A 26,427-nucleotide genomic window follows, 5' to 3' on the forward strand; every position below is an offset into this window, starting at 1 on the left:
AGGTGTCCTTCCTTATACTTTTTGATAACTTTTGGTTCAAAGTCAATTTTATTTGATATTAGAATGGTGTCCTGGCTGGTTTTGTGTGTCAACTTGACACAGGCTGGAGTTATCACAGAGAAAAGAGTTTCAGTTGAAGAAATGCTTCCATGAGATTCAGCTGTAAGGCATTTTCTCAATTAGTGATCAAGGGGGTTGGGCCATTTGTGGGTGGTACCATTTCTGGCCTGGTAGTCTTGGATTCTATAAGAAAGCAAGTTGAGCAAGCCAGGGGAAGCAAGACAGTAAGTAACATCCCTCGATGGCCTCTGCATCAGCTCCTGCTTCCTGACCTGCTTGAGTTCCAGTCCTGACTTCCTTTGTTGATCAACAGCAGTGTGGAAGTATAAGCTGAATAAACCCTCCCCCACCCCCCCATCTTGTTTCTTGGTCATGATGTTTGTACAGGAATAGAAACCCTGACTAAGACAAATGGCTACTCCAGGTTGTTTCTTGGGACCGTTTGCTTGGAAAGTTGTTTTCCAGCCTTTTACTCTGAGATAGTGTCTATCTTTGTCACTGAGGTGAGCTTCCTGTATGTAGCAATGTTGGGTCCTGTTTATGTATCCAGTCTTTTAGTCTATGTCTTTTTATTGGGGAACTGAGTCCACCGATGTTAAGAGATAGTAAGAAAAAGTGATTGTTACTTCCTGTTATTTTTGTTGTTAGAGGTGGAATTATGTTTGTGTGGCTATCTTTTTAGGTTTGTTGAGAGATTCCTTTCTTGCTTTTTCTAGGGTGTAGTTTCCTTCCTTGTGTTGGTGTTTTCCATCTATTATCCTTTGTAGGGCTGCATTTTTGGAAAGATATTGTGTAAATGGTTTCTCTGTCTATGGTAATTGAGAGTTTTGCTGGGTATAGTAGCCTGGGATGGCATTTGTATTCTTTTAGGGTCTGTATAACATCTGCCCAGGATCTTCTAGCTTTCACAGTCTCTGGTGAGAACTCTGGTGTAATTCTGATAGGTCTGCCTTTATATGTTACTTGACCTTTTTCCCTTACTGCTTTTAATATTATTTCTTTGTTTAATTCACTTGGTGCTTTGATTATTATGTGAGAGGAGGAATTTCTCTTCTGGTACAGTCTATTTGGATTTCTGTAGTCTTCTTGTATGTTCATGGGCATCTCTCTCTTTAGGTTAGGAAAGTTTTTTTCTATAATTTTGTTGAAGATATTTATTGGTCCTTTAAGTTGGGAATCTTCACTCTCTTCTATACCTATTAGCCTTAGGTTTGTTCTTCTCATTTTTGTCCTGGATTTCCTGGATGTTTTTGGGTTAGGAGCTTTTTGCATTTTGTATTTCCTTTGACTGTTGTGTCAATGTTTTCTATGGTTTTGTCTATTGAGACAAAGTCTCACTATGTAGACCAGGTTGCCCTCAAACTCAGAAATTTGCCTACCTTTGCCTATGTGGTGGGATTAAATGTGTATCCTACCATAGATAGCTTCCACATTTTTGGACATTTATTTTATGCATTTGAGTGTTTTGCCTTTATGCATGTGTGCCACATGTGTGCTTTGTACCTGCAAGGCTCAGAAAAAGTTTTTGGATCCCATGGAACTGGAGTTATATATAGTTGTGAACCAGCATGTGGGTGCTGGGAATTGAACTTGGGTCCTCTGCAAGAGTAGCCAGTGCTCTTAACCACTAGGCAGTCTCTCCAGCCCTTACTGTATTTTTCAAATTAACTTTCAAGGGCATACTTATGTATTTATCTATATACCCTAGGGATCAAACTCAGGGCCTTAAGTATGCTAAGTACAAGCTGCTCCACTGAGGCATAATCCTAGTCCTAAACAGGATCTATGTTGCAATACTAATGTGTCTGAGCTCTACAGGACCTATGGTCATACATGCCTAAGGATATTGTCCATCCCTTACTGATCACCACAGTCCATACCTCACTAAACAGTTCAGCCATTTTAATTAGCCTGTGAAGCCCTCCATGCATGTCAAAGCCTCAACAGCCTCATCTTCCACCATCACCACTCACAAATCCTTCTTTCACTCCTTCATCCATTCACTGAACACCAGAACATGCCCAGTACCATTTGAGGCATCAGAGATACCCGAGTGAAGCATGAGGGACCTTAGTGTCCCGGGGACAATGTGAATAAATACGAACAGTAAGCTGGATGCTGTGGTAGCTTATGTGGGAATGGCCTCCAAAGACTCATGTTTGAATAATTGGTCCCCAGGTGGTAGAACTCTTTAGGAAAGATCAGGAGGTGTAGCCTTGGGGAAGGAAGTGTGTCACTGTGGGCAGGCTTAGAGGTTTCAAAGAACTAGCTCCAGTCTCCATGTGCTCTGGCTCCTGACTGTTGATCCAGATCCGAGCACTCAGCTGTCGCTGCCTCTGTGCCTTTGCTCCGCCATCATGGACCATAACCCTTTGGAACCATAAGTGCAATTAAGTACTTTCTTTTATAAGGTGTCTCTGTCACAGTGTTTTGCTACAGCAATAAAAAAAACAAGTAAGACAGAAGGCAATGGGCTCTATGTAAAATGATAAAGCAGGGAGGTCGGGGAGGGGGTCACGGGGTGGGGAGAACACTGCATGCAACCCAAGGAGTCTTCTTGGAAGAGGAGTATACATCTGATGACCTTAAGCAGCCGGGAAACCAAGGATGCTGGAACAGACTGGCCATGGAGAGGGTGACAGGGGTGCGCAAGGTGGCTGAAGCAGTGACAGCAGGGGAGAGGGGTGTTTAACAGACCCCTGCACAGACTTCAGCTCTTCCTTTGAATGAGACAGTAAGCCACAAGAGCATGTGCTGAATTGCATTTCCCAAGATAGCTGCTAAAGTCTCCTATTTCTGTTTCACCAGATGATCTTGTGACTCTTCTTGATAAGAAGAGAATACACAAAGAAAATGTGATGCACATGCAATGGAATATTGAGCCTTTAAAATGAAGGGACTCCTGCAACACGAAGTGACTTGAATGACCTTGTAGAACATTGGTAAGCAATACAGCGCAAGTGTAGACAGACAAATCAGGCCACCTAAGTGTTGACTGTCCTCCAAGTGGAGCAACCACCATCTTGGGCAGTTCAGTGGCACCCCTTGCTAAAAGATCATCACAACAGGGCTTGCTTATGGTTTGATTACTCCCCATTATGGAGGAACAGAGAGGGCCACAGGACCCTTATCTGGGTATGCAGTACTCTGCCTTAATTGCATGTGTCTTTAGGGGAGGCTCGAGAGTATATAGGTGAAGGAACACTATAGGAAGGGGACACCATCTATTTGGCTACGGGGAAGCTCTCACCCTTGCTGGGCAAAGGCTTTCCAGGTGTGTCCTGTTGAGGGAAGGAACAGCCACACCTCTATAAGTAACCACTCACCAATGATCTTCATAAAGAAGTATAAACTAATTGTCTCCCTAGAATGAACTTTGGCAGAATCGTATCTGCTTGAGGCTGGGACCTATGGAGAAGGGGTCCCCTTTATGGTCCCCTAAGGATGAATTTTAGTAACATTCAGCTACAGTGAAATTTGTCTTAAGAAAGCCAAGGTTAGACTCGGTGTCTAGGCTGTAGTTCAGTGGTATTGTTCCTGCCTACCATACATGAAGCTCTGTATTCAACTTGTAGCTCCTAAAACACAAACAACAAACAAGGTCAACACAGAAGTGGAGTGTAAAACTGGTTACCAAGGACTTTTGAGTCATGTTGAAGAGTCAGAATTTCAGCTAAGCTTCGAAGAATTATGTTCAAGAGAAGTGCTGTGAAACATGATTGCATCTAACAGCATTTTAAATTGTTACACGGGTGGACTACATGCTCTCACCATAAAAAAGAAGTTATACATGTTAACTAGCTTGATTTAGCCATCCTATTTCTACTTCAAGGCCTTAGACACCACAAATCACCCATTTTTATTTGTCAATCACAAGCCATCTGCATAGTTGCCAAGATGTTTGAACTCTGGTTGACATAAAAAGGCACTAACTCTGGAAAAGGCTAACTGGAGACTTTAGTCAGGTGTCTAATAGAAAACAAACAACATGATTTCAAGTTTACATTTTATTAAAGTACAGAGTTAACATGTTTGAGTTTTCTACATAGGAAAAGGCTAGTCAATTTCAGGTGCTTCATAGAAAAATTAGCATTGAAAAACACAAATACAAATCCATAATTGGCTTTGTGGCTAATGGGGAAAAATAACTATTTTAAAAGGTAGCAAAATCTAACCATGTCAGAGACCTTTATAAACAAACAGTAGACTTACCACACAGATTGCATTCAAACTCCACTATAGCAAAAATGTAACCACAAAATTTGGCTACAGCTAATTGTTTCCAAAAAAAAAAAGTCTTTTTAAAAAAATTAACAGTTATGACTATAAAAATGTTTGTAGTATTTTCTTTGCAAAGTAAAAAAAGTTTAACTTTTTAATAAATGGAAGCAAAATGATCCTCTTAATTTTTATAAATAGCTCTCAAGACATATATTACTCATCTGCTGTAATCTTTCTTTACCTGAGAGAATTTCCCAGGATCCTAAAGGATTACCTTAAAGACTTCTATCATTTTCCTCACATGAATGTAGTTAAACTTCTTGAAGTCAACTGGGCAAATGCATTCCAGCTCTGCCCTTGCCCAACTAAAACAAAATCAAATACACCTCTTTGGTAAAAGCCAAGTGTTTCAGCCTTTTAAAGTAACTGTCTCTGTGAATGTTTCAGTGATGGAAAACAGCAAGTGAAAACGAACTAAAGCCATCATGTCGGGTCTCCTGTCTACTGAAGTCACCCCAATGCCAGACAGCTCATCTCTGCAGGGAATAAAATGTTTACTAGTCTAAGTCACAGAAGAAACCTTCAGAGCATATGACCAGGTGGCAAGCTCATGTCCAAGGAGGAAGCCCGGGGTCCTCCCTGGTGCCCATCTTCCTTATGAAGCCCTTTCACTTCTTGGCAGTATGTGGGATGTGCATTGGTTTATGTTTCAGCACACGAAAAAGAGCCACTGGTTAGAAAGGCATTGAAGCAGAGAGGCCCAGAAGTTTAAATGCAGGCTCTGGAGCTCTCTTTCCAGGGTAACGTAAAGCACCAAGGACGGCATGAGAACATCATCGGATAAAGGCAGAGGGTGACAATTTGGGAAGGGGGCAATTAACACTGGAGTGAAGTCACCATGGAACTGGAGACATGGCACTATGTCTTCCACTGGCCACTCCCTATGGGATTTGGAACCAGAAGTCTCAATATTCCATGCCTCCCCCCACAACTCTTTCCATACCACAGTCCACCCACTATATAAAACTTCCCCAAGCCCCTGCAGAACAATTCATCTGCTGACTTCCCAAGAAACCCAGATCCGCTATCCAGCACCACCAAAACTTGAAGCAGGCATCATGTGTGAATGAGACTCCCAGGAGAATCCCTCCATGGCATAACTAACATTTTACTCATAAAACACTAGAGGGAGAGAACACATGATTTCTAAACTCTGCCTCCAGGGCTGCCATGGCTAAGGTCAGATGGGCAGCTTCAAAGCATGAATTTTGATAGTGTTGCTTGGGTATTGCACGAAGCAATGGCCTGTTATCTTTAAAAGCAAGGTAGCATTGCTGTTGTTATCTCAAAACAATGGCACACTTTCCAGTTTTCTCCAGTTTCACAAACAATAGTATTCTTAAGCTCACAAACAGGCTTCTACCTGAGTAGTTTCTCACAGCTGATCACAAATGCCAACTTTTTGTTTTGAAATAGGATCTAGCTGGCCTAGAAACCAGAGACTCCCTCACTTCAGCAGAGATTAAAGGGTCAATTCTTATGTATATCTCTCTTAGAAACCCTTCATCTCAATTCTGACCATCCATTTATACCATTAGCTGAGAGTAAAGAGGGTGGCCAGCTCTTCATCCTGTGTGAGGCCTAACTTCTGAAGAACAGCAGGGCATATACTCAACCAAGACTTAGGCAGCTAGAAAGTGAATGGGGCTTGGTTCAGAGGGAAGCCACAGGGCAGCCACTGGTACTGTCTGGGTTTCCCTGAGCTGCTTTCCATAGAGGAAAAGGGGCCAACAAAGGCTAGCCCAGGAATGTGTGGCCTTGTCAGCCTGGCTGTGACCAGTTCAAAAGTCACCACACCTGGCTTCCAGTCTCAGCAGAGACAAACCTTGGCAAAACAATCCTGCTCCCCCCAGCACCTGAGTTCCTCTCTGCCTCTTTCTCAGCACCTCTGTCTGGCACAGCAGGGGCTGCTGCGAGGAAGCTGCCTTACACAGGTCCCAGATGATGAGGCTCCCATTCCTACTGGATTAACTAGACTTGTTTAGAGCTAGTATATAGCTATGCTTTGTGTGATTCTCCTCTGTCTTTGAACTGCTGAGAGTTTACAGACAAGGTGTCCTTATTTGTGTACCTTTTAAGACAGGATCTCAAATACTATAAACCAGACAAGCTCTCCACTGAATTCACCACTATTTCTTTCCGTGGGTCCTTTTAGCAGGAGGGTACAGTAGTGAGTAGAAATGAAGATTCTGACATTTTGGCATGTGGGAACCAGGCTTAGGTGGGTCCCAATTCTGCCTGACTTGTTATGATAGGCACTGGGGAAATCCTCTCCCTCACTAAGAACATTGGCACTAAAACGCACACTTGTGAGCACTGCTTTCCAAAACCATATCTAGGAATTTGTATGGATGTAATCGTAGTCTTGTGAGATGCCTCCAACCACCGACTTTTGCATCTCAGCCTAATTCCACACTTGCACAGCTTGTCTGGCCGATCTGCGTGGCCAGCTCTGTCGGAAGCTGCCTGGGATCCTCACCCCAGACCTCCTCTACTTCAAGGAAACCATGCTGTTAGCATTGGGGGCACACTGTAAGTGAGGAAGGCCTCATGGTGGGGGTGAGTCAGGGGGGCTGACCTTAACACTCTGAGAGGGGTGTGGCAAGCTGCAGTAAAGAAGCAGCGTTTTGTTAAGATCCTTGAAGCATGACTGTTAATGACACTCACAAGTAAGAACTGCAACCCTCCACTACTTGGGCAAAGACAACAACGTGCACCTTGTTTTACAGCCACATGAGCACTGCCATAAATAAGAGCAGGATTACTGCAGTGTCTTGTACTGGGTAGGGAAAACATGGTGGAGCATCCCATGAAGGTGAGAAGAAATTGTGCTTTTCACATTATTACAAACACTACCTTAGACAAGAATGAAGGACCTCTGCCAAGGGCAGAGAGGACAAGAAGGCCATGACTCCCAGCATCATGACCTCAACAGAAAACACTGGGGCAGGGATGTGCAGAAGTAGGTGAGAGTGGACTCAAAGGAGGGGCTCCCTCTGTACTCTGCATAAACAGGGAGCTGTGAGGGCTCCGGGAGGCCGGCAAAGGGGAGTGACAGGGGGCCAAGCCCCACCTTAGGCTGAGAACTCAGTGTTTTTGTTGTTGCTTCTTTATGCCAAGGATGAGAGTGACAGGCCATACAAGGACATTTTCATCCCTGTGACAGAGGACGTGCCCCAAGCTCTGCCCTGGGTAAAACACATCCAGGAAGAACAGCAACAAAACTTCAGCTAATTCTTGGGTAAGGCATAAAGAGATAATTGCACCTACCAGCTTGGCTAAAGATTTCAATTCCTGTCGATCAAACTGGTGGTTTCCTTTTGGATTTTACAACCAGAAGCTAATCAGGAGATTTTGTTTGTTTCCTGAAAGCTTTGTCAGACCTACTTAAGCTAGCCAGGTGATGTCAGATTTTCACAGGGCACCAGTTGCTGCTTAAACCCCTGGTGCACACGTTCCCTCCACAGTGGGCACAGGCCTGCTGAGCCACAGGGCACCTGGACATCCTCACACAGAGAACTGCCTGGAGGGACAGCAGAGAGGGGCCACCAAGGTCTGCAGGTACAGCAGCACACACATCCAGCAGGAAGCCATCTTGACCCAGAAGACGGACCAGCCTGAGAAGAAGGTCTTAATGGTGGCATTTTCATAGCTGTTGAGAAACAGACAGAGCAGTAAGAACACAAAGGTAGCAAGGTACCGCTGGCCCCCGGCAAACTTCAACTTTCTTTCTTAGTAATTAATGGAGTTCTAACTCATACACATTTAAAATGTATCATTTGCCGACTTTTCCAATACTTACAGGCTTATAGAATTGTTGCAAGTCAGTTTTAGAACAGCTTCCTCTTCCCAGACATCCTGCATCCCCTAGCTGCTCCCCCTTCCCATGTCCTCCGTCACCCCGCATCCATTTACCTACTTCCTATCTATAGGATTTGTCTTTTTTAGACCAAATCATGTAAACACAGTCACACAGTCTCCTATGATTGGCTTTTAAACATAGCATGTTGCTTCCATTGTATGTGTATCAGCACTGATGGGTGTCCCTTGGCTGGGAAGCATGAGACCAAATTTTAAGAGTTTTTCACTCTAGAATATTTACATAGATGTTATCAAGTGAAAAAATCCAAAATTGGAAATGGTAACCTTTCTATGTCTTGTCAGATCTGAGAACATTTTGGGGTTTCCAGACTGGGGCTACACACTGTACATCACGCCTTCTGATTTATAAATCATATCTTACTGAGTGGAAATAGCTCGCTTTGCTATCTCTTTGCTGTCAGTTAGGGACCTTTGAGCTACCCCTGACTTCTGTGTTGTTATGAATCACTATGACATGAGCACATGTCTGTAATTTTTGGTTACTTTTCCTTTTTGTACTGGATCTATGCTTAGGAGGGAAATTGCTGGGTTATACACTAGGATCTTGTGTTGAACCATGCAAGGAGTTGCCAAATTATATTTTCAAATGTGTTTTCATCGTATATTCCTATCAGCAATGTAAAGAGGGCTCCAATTTCTACCTATCTTCAATGTTTATTACCATCTCGTCTTTATGATTTTGGCTCTGCCCATATTTTCTTATCTGTTTCAAGCCAAAATTCCTCCAGTTTTGAAAAGATCACTTAGGCAACAACAAATTTGTCCCTTCCTCAGGAAGAATGCCCTCCCGGAAGTGTTTGCTAACTCTAGGCTCTAGACGGCAGCTCCTGTTCCCTGACAGCCTCCTCCTCAGCTCTCACCACCCGACAGTCAAGCGATGTGGCTCATGGTCAGCCAGTCCCACGAGAGCTTACTCTCAGGGCTTACATCGGTGTAGCACAGAAGAGCCACCCAAACACTCAAACTATCCGTCAAAGTCTGGGGCTGCATGAATCTCCAGGTAAGAAAAATCAAATCCATTGGGCATTGGCTAAATTAAAAACTGGAAAAAATAAGAGATACATATTTTGAAGTAGGAAAAAACCCCACTGTATTAGTCTTTAAGATAATCTTTCCTCTATTGCTACGACAGTGTTCCCCACACTTGCGATGTGGACTTAGCCCTTTCTGTCTTGTTTGTTCTGTTTCTCAATACAGGGTTGAGACCGAAGGTCTCTCACATACTGAGCTCACCCTCTGCCTCTGAGCACCCCCCCCTCCTCGCCCCCGGGAGCTTCAACTTTAACTGCAGTGAGTAGTTAGAAAGGCTTCTGGTCTACCAGGAAGAATGTCAGGGGTTGGCTACAAAGGCTAAGGAGAGTATAGATGACTCCACTCTTTAGAGAACCATACTGAGATGTTTTGTTTTGTTGTGTTATTTTACTGTACAGAGATTGTCCCACTGAGCTGGGGTTCAAGGCGTTGACTAGGCCACTCACTGGAACCAGCTGGTCAGCGTCATCATCACGTAGAGGGAAGCCAGGAAGAAGACGAAGTGGAAATAGGAGTAGCTGTACACGGTGCCTTTCTTCTCATCATAAATCACCCTGGGTCCCTTCTTGACATTCTGCTGCTCTTCAGTGTCTGTGGATGACAACAAAGGATGCCCAAGGGCAGTGGTGAGCCCACACACAACGAGTACTACTGCAGCTGCGTGCACGGTTCAGTCCTAGTGTGCTGCTAAGTAGGAAAAGCCACAAAGGCCACTGATAGCGCAGTTACTCCAGGAACCTGCTTGACTAGATGAGTTAGCAAATATGTTTCAGTGGGGCAGCAGAAAGAGAGCCCTTGAAGACATAAAGAATATTAGGAACTCAGTGGAGAGAGCAGCCCATAAACTTTCCCTTCTGTAAAGAAAAGCAAGTTGAAGAAAAGAAATGGCTCCCAAATGAGATGTAGGGACCTCTTGCATTTTCTTATCACCCCTTTAAAAAACATACACACATTGTATTTTCTAACTCTCATTTACCTTAGATAAGAACGAAAGTGAACAGTGGTTTTTCCCTGCCAGAACACCAATGAAACAGACAAAACCCATCGACCCCGAGGGAGATGTGAGAAGTACATAGACAGTTAACCAGCTCTGGAACAGGCAGAGTTAGGCACCAAAGTAGTATCCGAACTGCAAATGCCTACACAGAGAAATCTCAGCCTGCAGGGCCACAGTCGGGCCCAGAACACGTACCTTCTCCATCTGGACCGAAGCAGAAACAGCACCGGGCTACCTGTGAGAACAAAAGCGACCAAGTCAAATGCTGCTTTCTACGTCCCTAGCACTATATGCCGCCCGACTGGAGAAGCTTCTGCCAGACGTACATGTTAGTGCAAGAGATGTGGCTATGTCTCTGTCCCCAGATACACTAGCTACAGCAACAGGGACAGCCCTCAAGAGTATGGGGATGTTCTAGCCAGGTACCCTTCAAAGGACCTAGTGCTCACCCTAGCTAGCTATTGTGTGACTTCTGGGAGCAAATCCTTGTGAGCCTGCTCATTTAGGCACTGCTTCGGCTGCAGAGCTGCCTTGTCCCATAGCAGGCCCTTTCTGTGTATCCTCCATCAAATGACTGATCATGGAAGGCAGATAAAGGTCCAGCTAACAGGACATGTAGAACACTCTGAGGCACCACCTATGCTTGGGAGCATGCACTGGGGTTAGTCCAGCCTGTAATGTCCTCTAACTTTATTTATACTGTGCCTAATTCTGTCTCCTTCCTCTCTCCTTTCTCCCTTCTGCATGTGCTGACCCCTAATAAATGACCAACTGAGACATTCTGTTTCAGTTCCCACCTCTGCACGACTTGGACTGAAACATGCAGCAAAAGAGACCATGCTCCTGCCTCACACTTCCTAGTGGGAGGCCTGCTACTCATCAATTCTGCCTCAGGGGCTGGGACTATGATCATGCTCACAACGGATGAGTGAAATCAGGCAGATTAAACAGCAGCCAGAAGTCATAAACTAGCTTTAAGACAGAGCTGGGGGGGGGGGGGGTGAACGGCGGCGCTGGAGAGATGGCTCAGCAGTTAAGAGCAGTGACTGCTCTTCTGAAGGTCCTGAGTTCAAATCCCAGCAACCACATGGTGGCTCACAACCATCCGTAATGAGATCTGATGCCCTCTTCTGGAGTGTCTGAAGACAGCTACAGTGTACTTACATATAATAAATAAATAAATCTTTAAAAAAAAAAAAAGGCAGAGCTGGGACACATGCGGAACGAGACCTTGGGATTCGTGACTACTCAGGGCACTGAAGCTGACAAGCTGAACGGGAATGGGATAAATCTGAAGGGCAGATTAGAGGCAGCCGGTGGGCAGGAATGGCTGCACCCCTGTCCTAGCACTCAGGAGGCAGAGGTAGAAGAATCCCAAGTTAATGGACGGCCCGAGCAGTGCAGTGAACCCAAGGCTAGCCCGGGAGCCGCAGAGAGTTCAAAGCAGCCAGCCTGGGCTATGTAGTGAGGTCCTTTCTTATAAAGCAAACAAAATAAGCAGGCAGGCTGCTGATCTGCTGTGGATACAGAAGGCTAGAATTCTTGCTTCTTTAGTACATTTTAAATTTTATGTCATAATTCTTATTTGTTCAAAACAATAAACTCAAAGAAAAAGAGACAAAATTATGAAAGTTTATTACATGATTGCAGGAAGACTGATAAACCGAATAAGAAAGAACGGAATGACTACACTTACCAAGACCGTCTGGGAAGCAAGGTTCCTGCCTATCTCTAGTGGAAGAGAGCTGAGCTACAAAAATCCCAGAGAGCCAGAGCTGAGGGCCAGGAGAACACAGCCTTTCATCCCTCAAGTCCCACTGGAGCCTTTGCTACCTCCTGCTCCACAAGACTTGGATGCTGTGAGGCAGTCTACAGTTCACGAAGTCAGTGGGCCCACTCTATTCATTCCCGTTTCTTTTGAAGCTTAAGTTACCACAGAAAACATGAGCTTGGTCTTTCAAGGGCAATGATGTGGGGGCACGAACCCACTTGCTTAGAAGCAAACAGTGGGCGGCTTCTCCCTCAGAGGAGAACAACTTTCCCTCTTAAATCTAACCTGGAACTTGCTGCTGTTTGAGCTTGAAGGCTGTACACAAAGGAGACATTGAAACCATGATGCTCACCCCCCCCCCAGCAGGTGGCCACCCAGTCAATGGTAGGAACAAAGGCACAAAGAAGGCTTCTGCAGCGCATGCTCCTCTGTAACAGACAGCAGTAACCTATTCAAGCCAGCACAATTTCCTCCTCTACGTTCTGAGGCTGGCAGGATAACAGGCCTTCATAACGGTGCACTATCTCTAGGCTAGGCACTGGAAAGGCATCCCAAATGGCCAGCTGCAGAGCCAAGTGCCCTTCCATATTTGGAAAGACACCAGGGCTTGTCTGTCCAGTAAATGCTATTTGAATGGATCCAGTGGCCAGACGCCAGCAAAGTCAGCTGCAGGGACTGGGACAGGAGGGACTGGGACAGCAGCTGTGCTCCCAGGCAATGCGCAGTCAAGAACACATACCCAAGGGCCCATCCTGGGAAATGGGAATGCTCTTCCCTCTGTGAAATGTGAAAAGGAACACTGCTTTTGTGAGGACGATGTGAAACTACACGGCTTTAGACAGTCAGCACCTGTAAGTGATAAATGACTGAGCAGTCACTGCAGCCCCAGGTTCTGAGCAGCCTTGAGCTCACAGAGAGATTTTCCTGCCTCTGCCTCCTAAGTGCTAGAATTAAAGGCATGTGCCACCGCCACCCTGGCTGCCGAGTCTCAACTGTCCTGTATGGTTGAGTTTTCTGACTATGGTTCATGTTTCACCAAGAGCTCCAGGGAAAAAAGACTTCTACACCGGAAAGGGAAAACCAGGAAATGTTTTGACAGTCAGCTAAACACTCGCTCAGACCTTGACATGGAGGTGAATGGCCTGATCCATGCACTTACAGTTCTGAACTCCTCACTGAATGACAAGTGTGTGCTGGAACTGACCCAACACTGAGGTGTCAGCGTTCCCGCTGTATGTGCAGTGTGTGCAGAACGTGCTCCTTGCCTGTGTCTTCCTCCAGAGCACTGATACATAACCCCACCGCTATGCTGCACGTGGGGAATACAGACGGGCGTCAAGCAGGTGCGTGGTTTAGAACGGACAGAAAACCTACGCCATTACAGCCAAAGAGAGTAAACAAGGGGTGGCTGAACATGGTTCCCCGAGCTTTAGACTGGGGGTGGGTGCAGAGTACCAAGCCAGTGCCAACAATGTTGATGGAAAATTGAGAGTTCTCTCATTTTAATACATAGGACAATAGTTCTTTTTGTATACAAAAATCTTATTCTTTCTTAGACAGAAAAACAGAACTATGAGTGCCAAAAAAAAAAAAATCAATACACTGCAAAGGAAAATTAGTCTCTCACTGGGTATACAAGCCAGACTTACACTTATCTCCTGCCCAGGCCCACACCCAGGCAAAGATGACCAACACAAAACAAGCTCAATGGGGTTTCTGTAGACGCCTCGTCTGAGCATTCCCTGCCTGACTCAGCACGGCTCACCTGTTAGCCTTTCTGATTCTGTGTTTGTATGGGCTTAGTATACGCGTACCACGGACATCTCCTCAAGGGTCTAAGTGTTGCTTGTGTGTTTTCTCTTTCCTGTGTTTGCTTTGGATTTTTGTTTTGTTTGTTTTAATTGGCCTGGTGTGTGTGTGTGTGTGTGTGTGTGTGTGTGTGTGTGTGTGAGAGAGAGAGAGAGAGAGAGAGAGAGAGAGAGAAGCATGGAGTTGGATTGGGTGGATAAAGGGTGTGGGAAGAGAGAAGGGAGGAGACACCATGATTGGAATATTCTATATGAAAAACTTACTTTTAATAAAAAACAACAACAACAACAAAAACCAAAAACCAAATGCCCCAGCACAAAAGGCTCTCCTGAGAACAGGGCCCTGAGCAGAAGCCGGAAGAGAAGGAAGGACGCGCACTTACTTCCAGCTCTGGCGCTCCGTATCGACTCTGCAGAGCATCCGAGCTCGACCTTGTTGTCGATGTCAAACTAGGAGAGATCAGAGTGCAAGAGCACAGGGAGAAGCTGTCATCTGAGTGGAGGGAAAGCGGCCTGTAAGCTCCCCGTGCCCTCAGCTCTGGGCGCCCCTCTCCCGCCCTGCCCGTTGACACTTGATGGAAGTGTCTCCATCTGTGGATTTATTTAACTTTGCATAAAGGTGTCTAGGTGGGCAGGGATGCGTCTGTTTTTCTCCCTTGCTCTTACTTCCTAAGTAATGATGTCTTATGTTATTTATACTGTATTTACACTATATCAAACACACCATCTAGAGACAATTTAGCACATCTGGAGGATGTACGTAGAGCTTATTAGAATACTGCCTCTACCATTCGATATGTAAGCACTTGACGTGGTGTCGGTGGCAGGGTAGGATGGCATAGGGTAGGGTTGTAGGATCCTGGAGCCAGTCCCCTCACAGCAGGCACTGAGGATGAACACAAGCTACTGTGATATTCCATTTGATAGCAAGCTTGATGGTGGATTCTACAACTATCTTTTTAAGCACATGGCTCTAGATCATTTTATCCAGACACAAGTTTGCAGGTATCGTCAGTCTTTTCTCAACATGGCTTCTTGCTGCTCCTCATGTTATAACTTTACCTTATCACCACCCCACTCTCCAGTCTCACTTAGAGATCAAAAGTTATTTGTTTTAAGTCCAGGAAATGTCCCTCAGCTAGTAGAGTGTCTGCATAGTATACCCGAAGCTATGGGTCCAGTTCCCAGCACCCCATAAACTGTGTGTGGTTATAAAGACCTGTAATCACACCCTGAGAGGAAGAGGTATGAAGATCAGACATTCAGGGCTATCCTCGACTACATAATGAATGTGAGACCAGCCTGGCCTTCACAGCACCCATTTCAAAATCTTTCTCTACCTTTCCTCCATATCTAGAGAGGTAAAACAATCTGTAACATTGATTGACAGTGGTAAAAGTGCTCATTTCTCCCATATATAAAAACATGGAAGCACTTTAAACAAACATATATTCAACACTTAGCCTAACTTTATACATGCATCTTGCAAATAATTCCTAAAGGCCAAGTGTGCTGCGTGTGGCAGCCCCTGTTCTGAGCCTCAGGGCCTCGTCTGTGAAAATGCAGCTCACAAAGAAGCAAGTTTACGAGGACACAGGACACAGGGGTGACTGCTCATGCAGTTAGGCTTCTAGTGCACAGGCAGAGATTAAGATTCATGTCCATCAAGTCAGCCTCAACACCAGGAAGCAGCAGGGTCTTGTCTGTCCCCTCAGTCTCTTGCCCAAGGAGAAAAGATATCAGTGGGCTATGAGGAGCAATAGAAAAAGAGGTCCTCTGGGATCCAGACCCCACTCCACAATTCTTCTACTCCATCCCGACTGGTCGGGGAAGGACAAAAACTTCCCACTGGCCATATTCCGAAGAACACTCTCATCTGGTTATGCACTTAAGACTTCTGCATGCCAGTTATACTATAGTATAGTAGGACGTTTCCATGGGGAAAGACAAAATTTTAATTTTAGTATCTGAAGTTTTCAGCTGGAAATTGAGGGAAACTCTTTAAAAGCACTCCCATCACTACTCCATAAATTCTTTGGAATAAAGTTTTGGAAAGGCAAACCTGATTCAAGCACCTCTGACAGCTCATTCCTTCCCCAGATGGAACTAAAATGGGGGAGGCTTTCGTTTCTGTCTAACACTATTTACATTCAGTTCATCCATAGGGACAGTCTTGTCCTGTATGCAGAGTAGAGGCAACCACAGTAAAAGGACTATCCCCATAAAACTCATGAGAATTATTAACAAAAACATGGTTCTGTAAACTCTTAAAGTGCCCCCCATCTCTGTCTCTGTCTCTCTCCCTCTCCCTCTGTGTGTGTCTCTGTAATATGCATGTATGTGTGTAACAATGAGTGCATGTGAAGGGAGAGGCGGCATAAGTCCTTGCCTGCACTTGGGTTGAGACAGGGTCTCACATTTTCTAGGTCTCCTGTTGAGCTACCAGGGGTTCCCCATCTCTCCCTCACCCGTCTCACTGTAGAAGGACTGGGATTACAGACACGAGATGTGTCTGATTTTACTGAGTTCTAGGAATTTGAACTTAGGTCTTTGCGCTTGCATATTAACTAGTTTACCCATAAAGCCAGCTCCCAGACACATTCATTCATTCATTCTAGGCACAGTCTTACTATGCCACCCTTGCTGGTCTGAAACTCACTATGTAGTCCATACTAGCCTTAAACTCGTGGCCATCTTCCTGCCTCAACCTCCTGAGTGATGGGATTACAGATGTCAGTCACTATAACCTGTGGTGAAGCAAGGCTGAGGAGAGGGACAACAGCCCCGAGTGGTGCAATCTGTCACCATTCAGAGAACAGCTGCGTCACATTGCAATGTGACACAGATGTTCCTTGTAATTATTTACATATTCACCAAAACACTGCCTTCCTTCCCCTCTCTCTAGAAACCATTGCAATACCCCAACCTCTGCAGTGTTGTCAGATCGTTAGATCGTGCACAGCGCAAATGCCACCTGAGGACCTGCTTTAGTTCACTGTGGAGTTAGCCTAAGTCCCACGGGTCCCAGAAAATTCCAAGAAAATGCCCGACTTTGTTTTTGGAGATCACAGACCTTTCAATTCATACTAGAAAATGGACAGGGCAGGCCCGGGACACACCCCATGCCTTTTGTGTGACAAAAGGCAACCATGTTCCCTCAGAGCTTTGTGATTAGTGATTCAAAGAAGACCAGAATTCTGTGGGAGCCAGGGGAGGCCAGCCTACGTTCCTGATGTACAGACATGGAGAGTTCTGGCAGTGGCAGGATTTCTAAAATAAAAAAGCAAATGACCGCCATTCCTTTCTCCTTAGAGAAGAGCAGCAGGCCCAGACTGTGTGGAGAGAACACTGCTCCTCAGTATGCCGTTGGTTCTCAGCTTAACCCAACTGTCCTTACCAGCACAGCATACCCCCTTGTTCCACATGGCACACTATACTGCTATGAGCGTCCTAATCTGAACTAGGAAGTTGCTCAGCATTTAATATAGATTCTTAGCTTTCCCATTTTATATTCAATGGGTATTTTCCTAGGTGGCTTAAATACTAAAGGTTATTTCTTTTCTCTTAAGCATAACTAAATGAAAACAGCCAAGGAATACTTTATAAAACAAATGTTTCCTAATAATCTAATTATGCAGGTCACCCAGCTTAGTTAACACCCTAGCATCTTTGGGGTGATCACTGTCACAATAGAAAGCAACTAGAACAGAAATTGGTACCAAAGACTTGGCTATTGCTGTGACAGACCTGATCTGGGAAGGGTTGCAAAATATTAGGAACTTTGGGCTGGAAAGACCATTAGTGAGCAAAGCTTACATTGGTAAAAGTAGGAGGACCCGCTGTGGGCGGTGCTAGCCCTGGGCAGGTGGCTCGGGGCAGTACAAGAAAGCAGGCTGCGCAAGCCATGAACAGCAAGCCAGTCAGCAGCACTCTTCAATGGTCTCGGCTTCAGCTCCTGCCTCTAGGTTCCTGCCCTCCTCTTTTGACAGGTTGCAAGCTGTAAAGTGAAACAAACCCCTTTCTCCAATTGTGTGGTCACTGTCTTAGTTGACATTTCCATCGCTGTGATAAAACACACTTCAAAAGCAACTTGGAGGAGAAAGGCTTATTTCAGCTTTCAGATCATTGTTATCTCTGAGGGAAGTCAGGCAGGAGATACTCAAACAAGAGTTTGAGGCAAGAGTGTGTGCAGAGGGGCACTCCTCATTACCTTGTTCTTCTGGGCTTGCTCAGTTTGCCTTCTTATAGTCCCTAGGACCACCTGCCCAGGGGTAACACTGCCCACAATAAGTTCTCATATCATTATCTATATAGAAAATGCACCACAGGCTTAACCACAGTCTAATCTGATGAGGACAGTTTCTTAATTTAGGCTCCCTCTTTCCAAATGACTACCTGAGTCTAGTCAGTATAACCATGGTCTTTTTTTTTTTAATTTATTTTTTTTATTAGGTATTTTCCTCGTTTACATTTTCAATGCTATCCCAAAAGTCCCCCATACCCACCCCCCCAATCCCCTACCCACCCACTCCCCCTTTTTGGCCCTGGGGTTCCCCCGTACTGGGGCATATAAAGTTTGCAAGTCCAATGGGCCTCTCTTTGCAGTGATGGCCGACTAGGCCATCTTTTGATACATATGCAGCTAGAGACAAGAGCTCCGGGGTACTGGTTAGTTCATATTGTTGTTCCACCTATAGGGTTGCAGTTCCCTTTAGCTCCTTGGGTAATTTCTCTAGCTTCTCTATTGGGGGCCGTGTGATCTATCCAATAGCTGACTGTGATCATCCACTTCTGTGTTTGCTATGCCCCGGCATAGTCTCACAAGAGACAGCTATATCTGGGTCCTTTCAGCAAAATCTTGCTAGTGTATGCAATGGTGTCAGCATTTGGAAGCTGATTATGGGATGGATCCCTGCATATGGCAATCACTAGATGGTCCATCCTTTCGTCACAGCTCCAAATTTTGTCTCTGTAACTCCTTCCATGGGTGTTTTGTTCCCATTTCTAAGAAGGGGCAAAGTGTCCACACTTTGGTCTTCGTTCTTATTGAATTTCATGCATTTAGCAAATTGTATCTTATATCTTGGGTATCCTAAGTTTCTGGGCTAATATCCACGTATTAGTGAGTACATATTGTGCGAGTTCCTTTGTGATTGGGCTACCTCACTCAGGATGAGGCCCTCCAGGTCCATCCATTTGCCTAGGAATTTCATAAATTCATTTTTTTAATAGCTGAGTAGTACTCCATTGTGTAAATGTACCACATTTTCTGTATCCATTCCTCTGTTGAGGGGCATCTGGGTTCTTTCCAGCTTCTGGCTATTATAAATAAGGCTGCTATGAACATAGTGGAGCATGTGTCCTTCTTAACGATAACCATGGTCTTTATCACAGTAATAGAAAGCAATCTGGGACTCTCTGGGAAATCATGAGCCAAAATAAATTTCTTCTCCCTTAAGACTTTTTGATCAGGTGTTTTGTTCTAATGATAATAAACCAGCCACTATGTAAATGTCATCTCTCCACATGGCTAACAAAGGAGGCTCAGCCCAAGGTTCCTGAAGCTGAGGTACAGAGTTGCAGGAACATACTCCATTCTTCACAAGCACGAAGGCCTCCAGGATCCAGTCCAGTCTGACAGGTTCAGCTGGAAATAAAATAGCGCTCCAACCTGGAGTCCAAGGAAGGAGTTAGAGGCCTTGTTATGTCCAGTTTTGTCCAGTGGGAGCTGGACTTTGTCACAGGTTTCAGCTGGATCAATAGAGCCAACTCTTAGGGAACTTTGGCAGGTGAGCTCTCTTGGGGTCCTGGGATGCTCCATCACAGGAGTTCTAGAGAGAACATTGCCAGAAATCGAGGCCAGAAAGAGAATACAGCACAGAGGAAGTGTATTCTCAGGAAGCGCCTGAGGACCCAGGGCAGTCATGGCACCCGAGGAAGTATTTGGGAGACAAGGATCCTCCAGAGAACTGAGAGGAGCCACGGGAGCCAAGCTTTTTATTACAAAATGATATTACAAAATGTCACTGCAGACAATCCTGGGTTTTACATGGAACACTGGTAATTTATTCTCCTATAATCTGGTGTTCTAGTCAGTACAGTTTCCACCAAGAAATTAACCATTCCAACACTCATTCAAATAACAGCTTCTACGCAGACAGTGTGGCCTCATTTGAGAACACTCCCCAGCCTCCCATGCTTCTTTAATGTAAACTCTGGAAATAGCTGAAAACCCCTTCATGTTACTGGGGCCTTCCCTTAGCGGCAGGTCCTTTCTTCAAAGATCCATGAAGTCTGAATTCAGACCCCTGTGATCTTGAAGCCAAACCGTTTGTCTATAACATTCTCCAAGCTGACTCCTCCTGGTGCTGCAAGGGGTGATTACAGCAAGCATCAATCTCCAGAGCCCCACATGATGCTCAGCCAACTCCTGAGAGTGCGTTCAAGCCTGTGTGCTACAGAAGCATGCACGAGCAGCAGGTTATACTCTGTGCAGGCTGCTGCTTTGTCCCAGCATTCCACTGGCCATTACACTTCTGCAGTTTAATTACCAGCATTTAGAAAACGTCTGCTGTTGGCAGATTTCTAAATAGCAGCTGTCAGCTTTGAAAATTAATGTCTTTGGGGAATATCAAACTAACAATCTCCACTGTGATGCTGCAATTCTCAGACTATCTCTTGAAAATATGATCTTTCTGTTTTATGCTTGGTTTTTATTGTTTTGTTTTTATAATGCCAGGGATTAGACCTAGGGTTTATAATACAGAATGATACGCCAATTCATTTCCACTAAGCTAAGCACAAAATTAAAAGTGATTTTTTTTTCTTGGGTGGGTTGGGTATTTTAAACCCAGATCCTCACAAAGGCTGTGCCAAGTCATGGTGACTTTATGGGCTCACTGGAAGTGGCCTTTGACTTGAGTTCCTCTTTGTGTGTGTGTGTGTGTGTGTGTGTGTGTGTGTGTATGCATAAACCTGTGTGCATCACTCTGACACTGAGCCACACTCCCAGTCCTAAAAGTGACTTAAATAAAACTAGAGTTTTTTAAATTGCTGAGGCTAGCATCACACTTGTAATCCTCCTGCCTCAGCCTCCCATATTAGCTGGGATTACAGGCACGCACCCACATGCCTAGCTGTAAAAGTGAGTCTTTACAACTCTTAGAAGCAGGAAAAATCTGAATGGGTAAACAGTCCATACTGTGGGACACTCCCACTACTGTCAATGTACGCTGGGTACCCAGTAGGATTCTGCTCTTTCCCACTGATGGCCGCAGCAAATCTAAACCCTGTCACTTCTCTCTAATGCCACTACGACCACAACTCTGGCTGTCTCCTCCTGGGGGTTTCTGGGCTTGTTTGCTTCCTTTTTAAAGATTTATTTTATGTGTATGAGTGTTTATATATTATATCTGTGCACCACGTGTATGTCTTGTGGCCACAGACAAAGGGGCAGTAGGACTGGAGTTATATACAGACGGCTGTGAGCTGTCATGTGGGAGTCGGGAACTGACCCAGGATCCTCTGCAAAGCATCAAGCGCTCTAACCACTAAGCCACATCACCAATCCCCCTCCTGGGAATTTTTATAAAACAAGTGTATCTGATTTTTTTAAAGGAATGATCTTTATAACCTACTTCGCTCTTGATTTACCAATATTCTTGAGATTTTTATTTTTTTAACTTTATGTTCATGAGAGTTTTGCTTGCATGTACGTCTGTTTAGCATGTGTGTGCAGTGTCCTAGAGTCCAGAAGAGGGTGTCAGATTCCTTGGCGCTGGAGTTGCTACAGCTGTTAGTTGTGACAAGAACTGGAGCTGAGACCATGCAGGAGCACTGCTTGCCATGGAGGAGCACCACTTGCCATGGAAGAGCACTGCTTACCGGCTGGCTCCTCATGGCTTGCTCAGCCTGCCTTCTACTTCAACTACCTGCCCAGGGATGGCACCAGCCACAAGTGAACTGGGTCCTCGTACATCAATCATTAATCAAGAAAATGCAACTAAAGTTGGACCACAGGCCCATCCAATGGTGTCATTTTTCTCCAAATTCCTTTTTTTTTCAGATTACCCTGGCTTGTTTCAAGCTGACAATCAACTAGCTAGCAGGGAAAAGTGGCGGCATGAGGCTGGGGATGACTGGAAATGGCCATGGACTTGAATGCCCCTCACTGTTTCTTTTTCTTTTTAATTGTGTATATGCCTGTGTGTACGTGCACACATACATGTGTGAGCATGGAGAGGCCAGCATATACTGGGCATCTTCCTCAATCTCTTTCTGCCTTACTCTCCTGAGACAGGGTCCCTCATTGAACTTGAAGCTTACTGGCTAGATTGGCTGGTCATCAAGTTGGACTCCACCTGTGCACATCCCCCGCACTAGGGTTAGTGGTGTGGGTGACAAAACTCAGTTCTTATCATGGGCATGGAGATCCAACTTTAGGTCTTTGAACTTACATGGCAAACCCTTTACTGATTCAGACATCTCCCCTCACCTGTCTCTGTTTCAGTATAGCAGGTACTAAGTAGACAAGTGAAGGAATTAAGTGTCAGAAGGGACAACCACCAAGGTCCTTTCTGACCCAAGGAAAAGATTGTCAGGTGGCACGGGCAGACTGAGGATCCTAGTTAGAGAACCATTACTTTAGCCACACAGCACAGGAGCAAGCATTTCCTGGCTCGGTCATGGTTCTGAGTAAGCCCTTTGCAGCATAGAGGCCCTTACTGGCTGGCCCTTCCTCTCAGCAGGACTGTTAGCCTGTCAGTGCTCTTCCACTCTGTGTTTACACAGGCTGTCACCACCACGATTGTTTAGTTTCAGCAAGAGGAAAATCATAGCATGCCCATGACAAGTTGAATTTCTTAAACACAGAAACAAAACATACAACACACTGAAGTAAAACCCAGCTCTGAAAAGGCTCCTGTCCAAAGGAAGCTTCAGTACAGTAAAATATCTTCCCAGAACCAACCAATCACCGACTTTTCCCTCCAGTGATCTTTGAAGTGCTTTTAAAGTGGAGTCTCCTCTGGCAGAGGCCCATGAAACAATGTGCTTATGTTACACATATCCCACAGACCTGGGCAATGTTGCCTGCCTACTTCCTAGCTCTGCAGGTTTCAGCACAACGAAGAAGGAACATTTCCTGGCTTTACTGGACCATACACAGAACACCCAGGCTTTCTCTCCACTGATAACAAACGCTATCCCCTTGGATTAGAGTTTTGCCAGAACCCTCTAGCATGCGGTACATTTTCATCATTCTCACTATATGCTCCCTTACTCTTCAATGATGCCATAGTAACTCGTCTTCAAAACAGTCTTTTAACAAAACATGCATCTATTCAATTTGCCCCCTGTAGTGGAGTAATGAGCACAGGAATTTCTCATAGGAGGCCATGCAGCAACACTGCTCCTCTGGCTAGTTTTCTCCTACAGACAGGGACTGAAACTTAAATAACTCTGTTCCTTTAATTCTAAAGCCTGTAAGCTGAGTGTCAATAACTCCTAGGACTTACCATGAATATGAGATGCACACAATTAGGAGAAGGGTGCCCAGCCAGGTCACCATGTTTTCATCTCTATGCAGGTCTTGACCAAAGTCAGGCGCACATATGGTAACATTCTTCCCATGTTCATCCAGGACTTGTAAATAACACAAAGCAAACACAGTCATGTTAGACAAAGGTCTACTGTACCTTATAGCATCTGTCTGGGAAGATCCAGGTGTGCTGGCATGACTCCTCCCAACACTGAGCCCTTCACCCTGGGAACTTCTACTCTATAGTCTGATGCTGCACAGACTGCAGTTTTGCTAATTCCAAGACGCTGCTCTCCCACATCAGCACCCATGAGGAATAAGGGCCAGCCCCAGCCCCATTCTAGTTAAGCCTTCAAGGGTGTGACGACTCAGCACTGTGTCACCCTTGCTTCTCCTACATTAAACCCACTGTTTTTAATTATGATGATGTTTTTGTTTTTGTTTTTTTTTAAACTGGATCCAAAGCCTCTGCAGAGAGGGCAGAGCACAGGTCCCCTGGTGGGAGCCCACTTAGAGACAGGGTAATGGGTTCCTGAGCCAGAGAAGACAGGTTACTGCAGACATAAGAAACATGGCTTCTCTTGACCCGTGACCTGGGAACCATCTGAGGTAGTCTAAAATTTCAAAGAAATGTCTCTATAATATCTCTCTCAGTAGCAATTTGCTTTTAAAAAAAATACATGATGCTTCAATTGTGAGTATCTAACTAAATCTTATTGCCAATTTGAACCCAAAACATGGAAATATATTAATTGTTCTACAAACACACAATCTGTTTGAAGCTAAACTAAAATATCACTGGAGTTTACTTTGAAAGAGTTAATAGAACCTTGTTAGCTGTGGCTTCAAGACCCTTTCTTTTTTAGGCCAGTGGAATGATTTTTGTAAGCTATGAATAAAATATAAAATTTATATTTACTACTTAAAATTAAAAATAAATGTTTTACTGTTTTTAAAGCAATACTTGCTATTAAAAAATATACTGTGAACAAAACTTCCATTAACTTAAAACCAGAGATTAATATATAAGCAATTGTAAAAGAAAATTTTAAGACCTGGGGTAAGCTGGGTCATGATTGAGCTTTTATGTGTATAATTAAACTTGGGATAAGCCATACTTACTATAAAACCTTCATCTACTACTTCCCACCACAACGATGAAGATGAGACCCCAGCTGAACACGGTGGCGTGCACCAATAATCCCAGCTGTTAGGTGGCCAAGTTAGAAAAACTGCAAGTTCAAGCACAGCCTGGGCTACATAGTAAGTTCCAGGCCAACTTGTTTTTAGTAAGACTCTCTCTCAAAACAAGATAAACCAATAAAAAGTACCTATATCTAAATAATTATTGTATTTGTTTTCTAAATTTAGTAACTTTTATTTTCTATTTAATTGAGATATTTACTTGATGTACGGATCAAAGATTCCTGAACATTCACATTCATATATAAATATGTATGTACACCTTATGTATCACAAAAGTGAAAAAGATAAAATATAAATATATAAATTTGGGGACTCTAGAATGTAATACTTCTTTTATAGATTAAAATTTTCCTGGTGTGGTGGCACATGCCTTCAGTCCCAGCACTTATAGTGGGGGGGTAGCAGAGATAAGTGTATTTCTGTGCTTTTGAGTCTAACCTGGTCTAAATAGGGAGTCCTAGATCAGCAAGGAATATATAACCCTGCCTCAAAAAAACTTTCAAAAGGATCACTGTAACAATTTCACACGAATAACAGGCCACACCCCACAAGGACCTGCCATGTGCCAACTACTGTTCTGACTGACGCATACACCATGAACATTTCACAGCATGAAAACCACACAGAGAACAGAGCTCAGGAAGTCTGGTTCCTTTCTCTACATCCTGCTATCTCTGTTAAATAAATGTCATCTAGGGCAAGCACCGGGATTGCCTGTCAGCCAGTGACAGATCCAGGTTCAAACTGTCTTCTGTTTCCCTCACCTTCGCTCTTCCCTCTCTCAGTGTCAGAGAATAAACTTCTGATGTAGGAAACATAACAAACAAACAAAAATTCAAAACCAAACGAAGCCGATAAAACACTAAAATAAAGTGGTTCTTGCCAGAGAAGAACGACAGAATGCAGCGGAGGGAGGCCTAAAGACAAGTGCTGAAGCTCCTCTCTGGTCACTCTTCTCTGTAAGCCAGAAAACTCAATACACGCTGGGGGCTGGGAAGAGGGCTCAGAGCTTAAGGAGCCTTGCTGCTCTTGTACCCACACCAGGCTGCTCACAGTAGCCTGCAATTACGCCCCAGAGGATCAGACACCCGTTTCTGAATCCTGGGGCTCCTGCACTCACATATGCATGTGCACATGCACATACACACAAAATTTAAAAAAATGTTTTAAGAGGAAAAATTTTCATTTTTGCTGTTAAAGACTTTACTTAATGACAAAGCATAGAAAACCCTGCTTCTTTGAATTCTCTAACCCTCCATAGCTCAGTGAGAGTTCAGTTCTAGGGAATAAAGACATGTACGCTGTGAGCACATACTCCTGAACAGAGCTGCTTACCTTTTTTTTCAGGCTTGCTGGTCAGTGCTGAGAAGGTGAGGTAGGTGACATAACAGCTTATGAGCCCTGACTGCAGCAGCCCAGAGTGTGGCTGTCCTAGAAAGAGACAGACAGAAGACAGGCTTGAAGTCCTGGCAGTAAGACATTATACCCTAAATAGAACCCTACCACCACCACCACCCTCCCTGCAGCCCTCAGCCAACAGATGATGCTCCTTAAACTTGGACACTCACCTTTACTAGAGAAAAGGGAACCCAATGAAGTGTTTGTCCCAGGGGAAAAATGTAATATTGGGTAGGGAATATGCCCTTTTCATGCTATTTTAAAGATGCCAAAATCTGTCCAACTTCTCCATAAACAACTCTCCAAAACCTGTAACATATTCAACATACTGCCTAGACCCCTGAGTGGTTTTTCTATTGCATGCATGCATGTATGTATGTATGGGTGCATGCAGGTGCCCAAGAGCCATAGCATGTGTGGATGTCAGAGAATAATTTGCAGGAGTCGGATCTCT

General features: G+C 44.6%; 1 protein-coding gene across 1 annotated transcript in view; it reads right to left on the reverse strand.

Annotated features, from left to right (window-relative positions):
* Positions 1-3,967: 3,967 nt before the first annotated feature.
* Serinc5 (serine incorporator 5) overlaps positions 3,968-26,427 on the reverse strand; it is a 98,296-nt gene continuing 75,836 nt past the window's right edge. The window contains exons 7-12 of the mRNA XM_021180315.2: positions 25,911-26,006; positions 23,347-23,473; positions 14,215-14,281; positions 10,448-10,487; positions 9,702-9,846; positions 3,968-7,993 (exon numbers count right to left, since the gene is read on the reverse strand). Of these exons, the coding sequence (XP_021035974.1) occupies positions 7,849-7,993; positions 9,702-9,846; positions 10,448-10,487; positions 14,215-14,281; positions 23,347-23,473; positions 25,911-26,006 (620 nt within the window). The 3' untranslated portion in view covers positions 3,968-7,848. The remainder of the gene's footprint in view (positions 7,994-9,701; positions 9,847-10,447; positions 10,488-14,214; positions 14,282-23,346; positions 23,474-25,910; positions 26,007-26,427) is intronic.

Source organism: Mus caroli, unplaced genomic scaffold (genome assembly GCF_978045245.1).
Source record: "Mus caroli unplaced genomic scaffold, Mus_caroli_1 scaffold_15, whole genome shotgun sequence".
In the NCBI taxonomy this organism is placed as follows: Eukaryota; Metazoa; Chordata; class Mammalia; order Rodentia; family Muridae; genus Mus; species Mus caroli.